Raw genomic sequence first — 12,914 nt, forward strand, 5'->3', positions numbered from 1 at the left:
GCAGGAGCGGTTGGATGCCCACCACCTCCTCACCCAGCTCCAGCACATCCTTGACATGGTGAGAGCCAACGGTTTGTGGTGCTGGGGAGGGGGATCCCCACTGTGCCTGGGAACCCCTGTGCCCACAGTGCCATTGCTCCCGCAGGTGGAGGCCATGCAGGAAGGCTTGGAGGGGCCACTCCACAACAGCCAGGAGCCGTGGGAGTGCAGGAATGCAGCGCAGGCAGACCCCTGCCCACACTCTGCCTGTCCCCACGGCCAGGCAAGGTCAGCCGAGGGGTCTGGGACCCCCATGATGCTGCAGGCACTGGCCGTGGGTCGGATGCTGGCGCAGTGGCTGCAGGACACCCTGGTGCAGGCAGTGTGGCGAGCCCAAAGCGGCATGGCCAAGGTCCACGCCACTGTCAGCCAGGCCGGGTCCCTGTGGGAGCTGCTGGGGACCGTGGTGGCCCGGGGACGCAAGGTGGTGGCCCAGGCCTGGGAGACTCTGGTGGTGTTCACGCTCCAGCACCTGAGCTTGCCGTGGCTGGAGGATGCCGGGATGGCAGCACTACGCGTCACCCCACCACACCCCCAAAACTAAGGGTGCCCCAAATTCAGCCAGACACAGCCATGAGGGTCTGAACGCCCCCCGCTGCATCCCAGGTGTCACTAACGGCTCTGCTCACTTTCATGTCCTTGTCTTGTCTTTATTCTGTCACCCCTGTGCTGTCATCCGTGACGATGGAGGCTGCAACAGCCAAAGGAAATGAGGGATTTTTGGGGGGACAGACAAACCTTGTATTGCCTTTAAATCCCCGCTGTCCCCAAGGCGGGGGCTCACACAAGCCTCCCGCTTCCCAGCAGTTGGGCAAGAGGCATAGAAGACTTTTTTTTTTTGCGGGGGTTTTATTTGGGTTTTGTTTACCAAGGGCTGGAGTGTGAAATCAGCCCTGGAAAAAAAAAAGAAATAACCCTTCTCCCCAGGGCAGAGTTGCAGCAACAGCAGCCTCAAAGCGGGGTCGGGGCATCCTCCCTCCGCCCTGGCACAAAGAGGACGCGAGGACTCAGCGTCTGGTTGAGCTGGGAACATCTTTATTTTACGTGTACAAAAAGCTTCGGGTCTTTTGCGAAAGAGCAGACGGACAAACAGACAAAGATGCTGCCCAGCACAAGGCAGGATGCTGCCACAGTTCAGTCCCTCCCTGGCCAAGAGAGGAGAGAGAATAGACCATTTTTACTCTGTTTTTAACCCAAAACCTGGTGCCCAGCCCTGCTGCTTCCCCTGGCGCTGAGGGACCCGGCTCCAGCAGCAGCCTCTGGCTGGAGAGAAGGTGATGGTGGGGAACAGGGCGCAGAGAAGCTGGAAAAATCAAGCAGAAAGCAGCCCAGAGGCTGTCCCGCTCCCCGTGCCAGGACCCAGCAGAGACAGGGACACCCATGGGTGCCTGGTCCTGGCCCGTAGGAGAGGGAAGGGGAGGACCCCTGGGGGTGTTTTCCAGACGGGGCCCTGGGCAGGGGGCTGCTCCTGCCCTCCCCTTGTCACAGTCAGCAATGCCTCAAGAAACAGACACTAGGGCTCCTTGTGTTTTTCATTAAAAAACCCTTTATATTCATTTCATGTCGGTTGAAATCACAAGAAATTAGGTAGGAGGGAAAAACAAAACAAACAACCCCCCCCCCCCAAAAAAAAAAAACAACAAAAAAAACCCAAACAAAACAAACAAAAAAAAAAAGAGGGGACAAATACAGACAACCAGCACAGCCTCCCCCGCGGTCGATGCTCTCGCGGGGCCAGGGGCACAGGACAAGACCTAGGACATCAGCTACTGTGTGACTTAGTGAAGTAACTCAAGCAGGGGAGGAGGCAGAGGCTGGTCTCCCTTCGCAGCCCCTCCACTGCTGCCTCCTCCTCCTCCAGGCGGGAGCCACTTCCTCAGCTCTCCTCCGCATCATCCACAGCCTCTGACTCCCCGCGAGCCCTCTCCCGCTCCGGCACGGCTCGCTCGGCCTTGGGATAGTCCTGCATGCTGCTGGGGGAGAGCACAGGCATCTCAGCCAGCGTCTCCCCCGCCCCTCTCCTGCACCCCAGGCTCCTTTCCAAGCCGATAAAAGCCCAACACAACCCATGAATCCCCCCCCCGGATCATCCATGCGAGCCCAGCCTGGACGTGCACTGAATCCCAGGGAGCTGCCGAGCCCCCAGCTCCGTCCCTCGCACACTCACTTGTTGTGGGTCTCCTCGGTGGATCCGTCCATCTCTCTGGCTCCTGGCCCTTGGCTTTTGTCCTTCTCCTCTGTGCCCTCCGCTTTTTGGGACAGGGATTCGCCATTCACAGGACCCGACAAGTCTAAAGGGAAGAGAGAGGCTCAGACACCTGAGTGCCCACGTTCACTCCGACCCACAAGGGGCTGGGCAAGCTGAGAACCCACAGCCACAGGCTGACCCAAGGAGGTAAGGGACACCCAGTCAAGACTGAGGGGACTCCAGGTCTGGCCTGACCCCGACAGCTATGAGAAGGGCCCCAAGACCCCATCCCCCCATCCCCGAGGCAGGCCCATGGCAGATTTTCCTTATCGGCTCCTCTGGGAAGGCTCTTGCAGCATTACCAAGCCGTCCCCAGGCAGGGACTCGGCCAGGATGGTGGAAGATCCCCGTCACCAGCTGCCTGCGCAAGACCCTGAGCCAGCGTCCAAGGGCGTCTCTGCATTCCTCTGTCTCCCTGGTGCCTTGGACCAGTGCTCAAGCTGGCAGCGAGGAGCCATCCTGGGCCAAAAATCAGCCCAAAGGCACTCAAAGCCAGGGCGTGCGTGCTGAGGTTTGCCCTCTGCTCTCACTGCCGCGGGCGTTCCATAGTCAGTCTTTTGCCACTCCTGCACTCCAGCAAACGAGGAACTGGAGGTGCCACGCATGGCTGCCAACCCCCTCCACCACCGAGGCCAAAAGCCACCCCTGTTCGTGTCCCTGGTCCCCAGCGGCATGTGCTGTGCCCCAAGAAGGGCCCTGGGATCACTACATGCCCGGACAGCAGGGAATTGCCCTGAGACGTGCAGGGAGCATTACCAGCATTCGTCTCCTCTTCCCCCTTCTCATTCCGTGTCTCCCCTCCCGACAGCTTCTCCTGGCCCTTCTCCGCCTCCCCCTTGTCCTTCTCAGGCCCAGCTTTGTTAGCTTTCTGGATCGCCTCCATCTTTGGTCCCAGGACACGCGACTTCAACCGGGTGTAGACTTCAGCAGCTTTCTCCATCACGTCCTTGTTTGCTTTATAGCGACGGATCTACACCAGAAAGAGGGAGACGGGACGCCATTAGAACTAGGGTGGCCCAAGCAGGCTCCTGGCTCCTCCCAGGCAGGGACTCAGGCCTCTGCCCTACCTTTTTCAGCGTAGCCACCACGTCGGTGTGCTTCTGGAGGATGTGAGAGGTGACCTGGAGCGTGCCCAGCTCCTCTAGCGCATTCAAACACCGCTTGATGTCCTGCAAGGATGGCACCAAGATCAGAAGGTGCCTGGAAGTCTCCCTGTGGGCACCTGGGGAGCGCTGCATGGAGCGTGGTCCCCTAATGCCACCCAGCACCCAGAAAGGGAGGAGGAGGCTCAGCCAGGCTGAGCATCCCCAGGTGTCGCAGCTGGGCAAGGCTCATGCCGTGGCCAAGGACGTGATGAGCAGGGACCTCCCAGGCCACGCCAGCCTCTCAGGCACTCACCGGGTTATCCACCTTCAGGGCAAACTTGATCTCGCTGTGAAGTTTCTGAAGTTTCTCTTCGACTGTGGGCTCTGGAGCAGCAAGAAAGACAGGTCGAGGCACCAGGCCAGTGCCCAGGACCTCTCCCCCAGCAAGGGTTTGTTTCCTCCTGCATCTCCAAGGTCAAACACAGCCCCAGGGGCCTCTCTGAAGAGGATGGGTTGGGATGTGCCAAGATTTGGGAGGGGATGTGTATAGGGAAGCTCACTGTCTCTGCACACCCTGTAAATACTTCCCAACACAATGCTGGGACCACAGCAGTGCTGAGAAAGGCCCTCTGGGAAAGATCCCTCCCTTTCCTTGGGATGGGGGAACCCACCCTGGATCTCTCCTCTCCCTCTCCCCACCTCTGTGACAGCAAGCAATGGCGCTCTCACCCTTTTTCTTCTCCATCCTCCTTTCAGGGATCAGGTCAGATTTCTTTCGGCCTCGTTCCACTTTCAAAGGCCTGTAGGAGGAAAAGGAAAGAGGTAAGATGGTTCAGGTGAAACCCCCTGCTTGCCTCTGGGCTAACAAGAAGAGTGATGGTGCACACATCAGTGCATCTCCCCGGCCTGCCCGAGGGCGCGAGCCGGGCAGTAGAGCCTTGCCATGCTCCACCCACACTTTCACACATATCTCGCAGCTCGCAGGCAGACAGGAGCCCTGAGACAGCAGCTCCCCCATGCCCCAGCTTCCCGGGATTGCAGAAAGGCAAAGCCCCAAAGCAATACCCCAAGGATCCTCCCCTGTGAGATGGAAGACACGAGGGAAGCTCAACCTGGCGCCCCCTCAACACCCCTTCCAGCCCCTTCCGCTCTAAGGGAGGTAAGAGCCCGGCCCCTCCACGGGTGCTGCTGGCCCAGGGGCAGCTCCACGGGAGCCCATTTCCCACCCTGGGAAGGGCTGGGCAGCAGCAGAGGAACAGCCCTGTCCTTAGAGGAAGAAAGCACTGATGCAGGGAGGGGAGATGCTGACTTGTTCCGTGGTGGTTTCTCCTCTGCGCGGCCCCTCTTCTCCTTCTGATTTGGTTTCCTTGACAACTCGGAGGGCTGCTTCTTCGCTGGCTTCTTTACCTTGGAGGAGAGAACAATGCAGGCGAGACCGGCAGAGCCCTCCCCACTGCAGGAGGGAGACAGTGCCATGGCCCCAGCTGGGCACGATTCGGCACCCATCACACCGCTGTGACGAGATGGTTTGGGTGCAGGGGCATGCCCTGCATGGGATAAAAAAGGATTCTGGTTGCAGCACAAGGATGTGCTGCTCCAAAAGTAAATATTCTGGTACAAGTGGCCCACCCAGCCTGCAGTACCTGACTAGCAGACCCACCCATCCTTCCAGACCTCAAGATCTTTGTGCTGCTTTCCCGACCCCCCTCCACAGGCTAAAGGGGGATCATGCCTCTGACCACGGCAGCGTGGTTCCTAAGAGCCCTCTGCACCCCCAGCCGCCGCAGAGAGCGGCAGAGCAAATCTGATGACTGTGGTGGGAGGGAGAGCACCATGAAGGTGTAAGACCCACAGCTGGATGGGGCGTTCTAGACCAGGAAAAGAGCTGGCATGGATGTGCCTACGGACACAACCCTTCTCAGTGCTGCGTGGACCACCTCAGGGTAACACAAGACCAAGACAGCAGGTCTCTGTCATTCCTGGAGGTCCCTGCTGTTCTCACAGGGAGATGACAGGCTGTCTGTTTGTCCCCAGCTCCCCATGGCTCTGTACTCACCTCTTTCTCCAGCTCCAGCTCAGAGTCTGAGGAGGACGGGGCCTTGGCCCGGCCTTTCCGTCCCTTTTTGGCCACTTCATCCTCTGCACTGCTGTCTGAGTCTGAGTGCACCTCCTCACTCTTCTCCACTTTCTCCTTCCTCTTCTCCTTCTCCTCCTTCTCCTGCTCCCGGAGCCGACGGATCTCTTCCTCTTGCTCCCTCTTCCTCTTCTCCTCCAGCTCCCGCCGTCGTTCTTCATCTCGCCTCTTCCACTCGCTGATGCGGTCCACGTCACTATCGCTATCACTGCAAAGGACAGAGCACGCTCAGACCCTTTGGGAGGTGGGTGACCCTCCATCCCAGCCCCGAGGGTGACAGTGTCCCAGCTGATCTCACCTGTCACTGCTGGAGCTGGTCGGGACACGCTCGGGCTTCGGTTTCCTGCCACGGGGCTTGGGAGGGGGTTTCTCAGCTGCAAGACAACAGGGAGATGTTCAGCAGGAGCCCTGGTTGTTCCTCTGTTAAGACAGCCCCAAACTGGGGGGGCAGAGGGCTATTCAGATGTGGGCTGGAAGGTGTCCACGAGAGAAGGGGACCCCAGAGTCTCAGGAGCCCCCAACCTCACATGCTCTCCATTCCCACAAGGAAGCCAGCAGTGGCCCAGCAGTGGTGGAAGAAGCTTCCTTGTCATTACCTGGCTTCCTGCCCCGCGGAGCCTTCTTCACAGACACATCTGAGTCTGAATCGGAGTTAGAGTCTGACTTGGTCATGTCCACAGTTGCATTTCCCATTTCCGAATCCGAGTCCACTTTGGAGTCTGAGTCAGAACCGGACTCCACTTTCTGCAGGCACAGAGTAGGGTTGGCCCGGGTTGGGGGTGGCAGCGGCTCAGCCCCAAAACACAGCAGCACGGGACACAACTGGATCGCTGAGGCATCAGTGAGGTCCCTCCTAGCACTGAACCTACATCCAGCCCATGGCAGAGCCCTGCCACCCCCTGCTCTCCCCTCCAGCAGCGCAGACCCCAGACTCCAGCTTTCCTCCCGCTGCACCACAGACCAGGGGTCTTTTACCTTCTTCTTCCTCCCTGCTGCTGGCATCCTCCGGGGTGCCCTGGCCACTGGCTTCTTCTCAGGAGTGAAGTCCTGGAGGAAAACACAGATATGAAGAAATGGAGAACAGTCTCACAACAGTTTCAGAAGCCAGTCAGGTTCCCTCAAGCCATTGCCCCTGCAGACAGTGATGCACTTCCTCCAGCCCTTTCCCCACCGCCCTGCCAGCCTCCATACAAGCATATCCCAAAACACTCTCACCTGGTCGCTGTTCTTTTCCGACTCAGAAGATGTTTCCGAGTTCTCCTCTTCTGTCAGGGAGGGGCTGCCCTGATCCAGGTCACTGGAGGATTTCCGAGGACGTTTTGCCACCGGCATCTGATATGTGAGAAGTGAAAATGTGAGAGAAGCCCTCTCCACCCACAGCAGAAAGCCAACACTTGTTGGGAAAGGGCTTTGCCCAACTCTTCCTGATTGGCCCTGCAAGAGCAGCCACGTGCACTCAGAAGAGTTCTGAAGCTCCTGGCTGCAAACATCTCCAGGACTTGTCCATCCCACCATCCCACAACACGAGACAGCTGTGGGACCCCCAAACACACTCTGAACCCCATTTCCCAATGGAGAATCCAGAGGGAGTTGGTTTCTTCACCACCTCCAGCCACAGTGGGTTTGACGTGCTGTATGGTAGACCCAACAACCGTACTGGCATCCTCCTGACCAGGACACCCTCCCGGCCCCGCTGCGTGGAACCGCCTCAGCCCACACTCACTTTCATAGCCAGCGATTTTCGCTTGAGCCCGCTGTGGTCGCTGCCTCGATCTGAGTCCTCATCACTTTCCATTTTCTCCGTGGCAACTGCAGCCATGGCAGCATCTTCCTCATCATCACCTGCATCGCTTCCTCCCATCGGGTCGTTCTCAGGAACGTCGCTGTCGGAGGAGCTCGCAGGCTAAAGACAGCAGAAACAAGAGTTGTGTTATCACCCCAAGGGGCCTGTGGTGCATTGGGGCAGGGGGCAGGGAGAAAAGTGGCACAAAAGGGTCAGAAGCGATGGACAGCAGTGCTGAGCAGAGAGTGTGCATGCAGAGGAGCGTGGGGCAGCCTCCCCTCCCAGCATAGAACTCTTCAGCACAGCTCTGGGGCAGGGGGACAACGTGACCAGCCCTCCAATGAGGACGCTCAGTCGACCCCCTTCTAGTTCCCCTGCATGCCCTTCCCGAGGTCCCTCACGCACCACCCTGAGACCACCAGCAACACCTTCCCTCTGGATCCCCCAGCTCAGCTTCCACCTGCCACTGCCACCTCACTCCCCTCTCCTCCTCATCCTCGCACTCTGCCAAAGACCCCCGGAGAAGCCTAGCCCCTCCTGGGTGTGCGGACCCCAGCCCTCCTCTGCCCGAAAGGCGCCAGACAAGTGGAGCTGGGTGGCTCGGTCCAGCCTCTCCTACAGCATCAGGGAGCAGCCATTCTCCTCCAGTGGGCTGTCAGCCAGTCCTCGACCTGGGTCAGGCCTCCTCCTTCTCAGACAGCTTCACCCCACAGCACATCGTGTGCCTTCCCCATGGGAAAGGTCCACACGAGGAGTCCAGTGTGGTGGCCACCGCTCTTCCCAGTTGGGATGTCCTGTGTCCCGTTCCCTCACTCTCACGTAGGGAAGATCTCCTGGTTTCTCACCAGCCCATCATGAGGTTCCTCAGGTAAGAACGTTGCGCCCAAGGGGTTTCCTAGAGCTGGGATTCTTCCAGTGCTGGAGCCTTCCTGCTGGAAAGCCTCTCCTCATCCTTGACTGTTCCTGGCAGCTCGCTCCATTTAGGTCTCAAGACCAAAAAAAGACCTCTACTTCAATCTCTTCTTCTGCTCCTCCAGGTATTTTGGCCACATGTGCAATTGGCATTGGTGAACCCTCAGCTTTGCTTGGGCCATTGGCCTCATCTCGGTCCCTCAATCCCAGTAGGCCCCTCACCAACAAGTTTCTTACCCCTGCTGTGAGTTCACAGTGGAGTCCCTGGACAAAGCAGGTGCTGCCTCCCTCACCATCATCAACCTCCTGCCCAACAAGCTGAAATTGTTCTCCAGGTTTTCAAGCATCTCCATAGTCTCACCTTATTCTACATCTGCAGTTTTGTGTCTGACCATCTCCCACAGCTACTCAAACCACATCCTCTCTCCTGCACTGGCAGTGGCACAGCCAGGGGGGTCACTCCCTGAGCCTGCCTACCTCCAGACAACCTTGTCCTTGTAGCTCACCTTAAAAACCTTCCTCTGCCTCTTCAGACCAACTGCCTATGAAGCTGCTTTGGATGCCTTCTTTGAAGATCGCTATACAATAAATTGTATCACACAATTACAGTTACGAAATGCCCACGCAAGCAATTGATAGCAAAGAGCCATCTCCCAACCTGCTCTGGAGACCGCTGAAGGAGCAGCCCAGTGCCTTTTGGCTCGGGACCTCAGAAATGGGTGAAAAGGGGACTGCCCAACACTCCACACGCAGGCCTGGGAGACAGGGATGAGCAAACTTCAAGTTCACACTCTGACAACAAAATCCTCCGTGGTTTTGGGCAAGCGGCACAAAGCACATCCCCGGTTCCACCTCAAAGATGGGGTAAAGGTGCCTTCCTCCAGAGGAGGAAGAGGAGTGCTGAGTCCCTCAGGAAGGGAGAGGGCAGGGAAGGGAAGCTACTTCAACCTTGAGAAAGCCAATGTGCGAGCTGGAAGCGCGTAGGCACCGTAGCAATGAGAAGCAGAAAAAGGAGGAGAGCGGCTCGGAGGAAAGGAGAGATGGCGACGCCGGCAGCCCACGTCCTCGCTGCCCCCCCGCCGCGCGAGGCCCGCACTCACCGCAGGGGCACTGTAACTGGCGTGAGGGTTGTTCTGGATTTCCCACAATCCCTCGTTGAAGCCTTTTCTCTTGTTTGGTTTCCCATATTTGTCTTTATATTTTTCATAAGGGAAGAGATCTTTAGGGCCCAAGAAGGCACTGGAGAGAAACAAAGCAGAGGTGAGCCCGGAACAGAGGCAGCGGGGCAAAGCCCAGAGAGGGGAGCGAGGCAGCGCTTACGTCTCGTGGGTGCCGAAGAAGAAGATGGGGTACTTGTTCGGTGGGGGTTTCACAGCGCCGTCCGCGATGTCATCAATCTGAAAGGAAACCCAAAGCAGGAGGTGGTCAGAGAGAGCGGCTTGAGCATGTCCTCTGCGAGGCACGTCAGCCCCGGCTAGCAGCGTTGGCCTCCGGCACCCGCACCCGCTTGCAGGCAAGCGCGGCAAGAAAGCACCCGGGACGGGGACCTTGCTATGCACAAGGGTCCCACTGCGGTGTCAGAGCCCGGCGGGATCTCTAGAAGAGTAACAGAAGGGATCCGGCACGGATGCTCTACAGCTAGAGCTCGGCACGAGGTCATCTCTCCACCGCCAGGCTCAACGCCCAGGGGAACGCGGGCCTTGTGCTACTCCCCAGAGATCCATCGCACCAGCCGCCTCGGGGGGGATGCCCGAGGGAAGCCCCCTCCAGCACGGGGTTGGGGTTCCGATGGGGCGACCTGAGGGTCCTTCCTGGCTGGAAACCGGCTGCAGGAAAAGCCCCGCTGCCAGCGGGATGCATGGGGCACCCCGTCTTCTTCCCACGCGCTGGCTCCAGCGCCCGTCTGTCTGCTCCAGGTGGTCAAGGGCTGCGGGCAGAGCTGCAGGTGGGGGCCTCGGGGTGCGCAGGGGCTGCCCTGCGTGCTGGGGAGGTCTTCAGGGCAAGGGGGGAGCCGTCCCCAAAAGAGCAAGCGAGCTAAAAGCAGGAAGGGCTGCAGATGCCAGCAGCGCGAGGGCTCTCCTGGAAGGACCGAGTCCTCTCGGCGCCAGGTCAGCCATGACAGCGCAGGGATGGCATCCTAGATCTCACGGCGTGGTGTGGCCAAGCATCGTCGTCTCCGGCACCCTGAGCCTCCCTGGTACCTGCCGGCCCCAGTCCTGCACAGTTTCCACCTGCCAGTCTTTTGCCATCGGACACTTCTGTGGACGAACCTGCCTCACCCTCAGCTGCTGCTGGGGACCACCGCAGAACCCCCAGTCCAAGCCCCCGAGCCACCTCACGGTCCCCTCATGAGCATGGCCGACACCGGCTCCCACTCCGCTGGGTCTCCTCCAGGCACCGTCACGGCACAACACTGTCACCCGGCCAGCAGGACCTGTCGCCCTCCACCACATGCGCTCCATTGCCCCATCCGCACCTCCCAACCTCTGATCCTGCACCTCGCGAGCGCTCGGCCGCAGACCCCGCACATGTCACATCCAGGCACTGTCCCCAGCGTGTGTCCCCCCGTCCTGTCCCCAACAAGGGACACCACCCTGGACTCCGGCTCTGTCCTCACCCCAGCAGGGGACAGAGGGTGGGTGACATCCAGGCTGGGAAGGGGAATGTGGGGGGTCTCTGCAGAGGCAGGGTCATGCTGGGTGGTGGGAGGATGAGGATGAAGACGGAGAGTGAAGGGCAGGACTCCTCCAGGGTGCTGGGGCTGTGGGGGGACACCTCCATGGGGTTGGGGTGCCTGGAGCACCAGGGCCCCTGGGGTGCAGCAGAGGATGGGGGTGGCAGGGGTCACCCCAGCAGGAGAGAGGGTCCCTGGGCCTGGGGATGCAGCAGGGCTAAGGCCTCGTTCAGTCACCCCAAGGGGGTCCCGGATGCAGGTTGGAAGGGAGGGCTCAGGGTGCCATCGGGGCAGGAGGGGGAAACACCCTCCTGGTAAGGGGACCCCAGGTCTCCCCCATCCCTTGCCAAGTACAGGCACCACTGTGGGACCCCCCTGCCTCCCTCAGTGCAGGTGCCAGTGTGGGACCCACACCCTGGTGCCAGATCCCCTCCCAGTATAGGTGCCAGCATAGGACCCCAATTCCAGTCCCAGGCACCCATCCCGGTCTGGGTTTCTCCATGCTGGTACAGGTGCCAACATGGCACCTCCCTCCCAGGATCGAACCCCAGTGCCAGTATGGGTGCTGGTGGGATCCCCATCCCAGTGCAGGACCCCATCCTGGTACTGGGCTCCCATCCCAGCACAGGTGCCACCACGGTATCTCCCATTCCAGTACAGGACACTCCATTCCCATACCAGGTGCCCATCCCAGTATGTGTGCTGGAATGGGACCTCCCATCCCATTATGGTGCCAGATCCCCATCCCAGTACAGGTGCGGGTACGAGACTTCCCATCCTAATATGGGACATCCCAACCCGTTACGGGTGCTGGGACAGGACTCCCCATCCCAGTATGGGTCCTGGGACTGGTCCCTCGTGCTGGTACCAGGTTCACATCCCGGGATAGATACCAGTATAGGTTCTCCCACCCCAGTACAGGATGCTCCCTGCCGGTACTGGGTCCCCATCCTGGTATGGGTGCCGTTACGGGATCTCCATCTCAGTATGGGTGCTGGTACAACACCCTCATGCTGCTACCGGGCCCATAGTCCCGGGACAGGTGCTGGTACCAGGTCCCCCGTCCCGGTACGGGACACCCCATGCCGGTAACGGGTTCCCATCCCGCTACAGGAACCGTTATACATCTCCATCCCGCTACGGGCCCCCCACCGCGGGACAGGAGCCGGTACGGCTCCCCCTCCCGGTACCGGCCCTCCATCCCAGTGCAGAATCTCCATCCCAGGACGGGATCCCCGTCCCGCGCCGGTTCCCCGCCCCCCCGCCCCGGTGGGTCCCCCCGCCGGCGCGATCCCGCCGTCTCACCCGGGCTGGCCAGTGCGGGTAGCCCTTCATCTTGGCGAAGACGAGGTCTCCGGGCTTGAAGCTGTGCGGCATGGCGGCCGCGGGGCGGGGCGGCGGCGGCGGAGGCCCAGGCCGCGGGCAGCACCGGGCACCGGGGCGGGGACGGCCCGGCCCGCAGGATGTCCCGCCCCCGCCCGCGGCGGCGGCTCCTGTTGGCTCGGCGTCGCGTCCCTCCGACTTCTCATCCAATAGGAGCGAGGCGAAGGCACGGCGGGATAGCGGGATTGGGCCGCACCGCCAGAGGCGCCGAGGAGGGGGCGTGGCCAAGGGGGGCGGGGGAGAGGGTGGGGTCGGGGCTGGGGAGGGGGACAGGGCTGTGGGGTAAGGGAGAGCGGTATAGGGAGGGGGACAGGGCTATAGGGTAAGGGACGGGGCTACAGGATAAAGGACAGGGGAATAGGGTGGGGGTGAGGGCCATAGGGTAAGGGTCAGGGCTATAAGGTAAGGGACAGGGCTATAAGGTAAGGGACAGGGCTATAGGGTAAGGGACAGGGCTATAGGGTGGGGGTCAGGGCTATAGGGTAAAGGACAGGGGAATAGGGTGGGGGTGAGGGCCATAGGGTAAGGGACAGGGCTGTAGGGTGGGGGCTGGATCTGGCCCGAGCTGAGCAGCCGGGTCAGTGGCCATAGGGCCAGGGAGGACAGGCCAGGCCCGGGGGGGACACAGGGGACATCGCGGGAGTCCCTCCACCGTC

At 60.3% G+C, this 12,914-nt stretch overlaps 1 protein-coding gene across 6 annotated transcripts; it reads right to left on the reverse strand.

The window, feature by feature from the left end:
• Positions 1 to 879: 879 nt before the first annotated feature.
• Positions 880 to 12,327, reverse strand: HDGFL2 (HDGF like 2). Of its 6 annotated transcripts, none has more exons than XM_074565736.1 (16): positions 12,181 to 12,327; positions 9,522 to 9,598; positions 9,302 to 9,440; positions 7,230 to 7,409; positions 6,722 to 6,838; positions 6,482 to 6,553; positions 6,103 to 6,250; positions 5,805 to 5,880; positions 5,429 to 5,714; positions 4,682 to 4,779; positions 4,102 to 4,172; positions 3,686 to 3,756; positions 3,355 to 3,456; positions 3,044 to 3,257; positions 2,207 to 2,330; positions 880 to 2,012 (listed from the first exon to the last, which is right to left on the reverse strand). In XM_074565736.1, the coding sequence occupies exons 1-16, from the start codon at positions 12,250 to 12,252 to the stop codon at positions 1,916 to 1,918; spliced, it is 1,944 nt and encodes a 647-aa protein (XP_074421837.1). In that variant the 5' UTR covers positions 12,253 to 12,327; the 3' UTR covers positions 880 to 1,915. The 6 variants fall into 6 exon arrangements, with proteins under 6 accessions (XP_074421837.1, XP_074421839.1, XP_074421841.1 ...); XM_074565738.1 differs by having other exon boundaries at positions 4,682 to 4,773; positions 12,181 to 12,324; XM_074565737.1 differs by having other exon boundaries at positions 1,054 to 2,009.
• Between the last annotated feature and the right edge of the window lie 587 nt (positions 12,328 to 12,914).

The sequence above is a fragment of the Larus michahellis genome, chromosome 23 (assembly GCF_964199755.1).
Source record: "Larus michahellis chromosome 23, bLarMic1.1, whole genome shotgun sequence".
NCBI lineage: Eukaryota > Metazoa > Chordata > Aves > Charadriiformes > Laridae > Larus > Larus michahellis.

What these genes read in the sequence shown, in the direction of transcription:
- HDGFL2 (XM_074565736.1), bottom strand. Translation starts at nt 12,252, where the DNA reads ATGCCGCACAGCTTCAAGCCCGGAGACCTCGTCTTCGCCAAGATGAAG. An exon ending in CAGCAGGGAGGAAGAAGAAG is followed by an intron (nt 6,251 to 6,481) that starts GTAAAAGACCCC and finishes CTGTGCCTGCAG; the next exon opens with AAAGTGGAGTCCGGTTCTGA. An exon ending in TCCGCGGGGCAGGAAGCCAG is followed by an intron (nt 5,881 to 6,102) that starts GTAATGACAAGG and finishes GTTGTCTTGCAG; the next exon opens with CTGAGAAACCCCCTCCCAAG.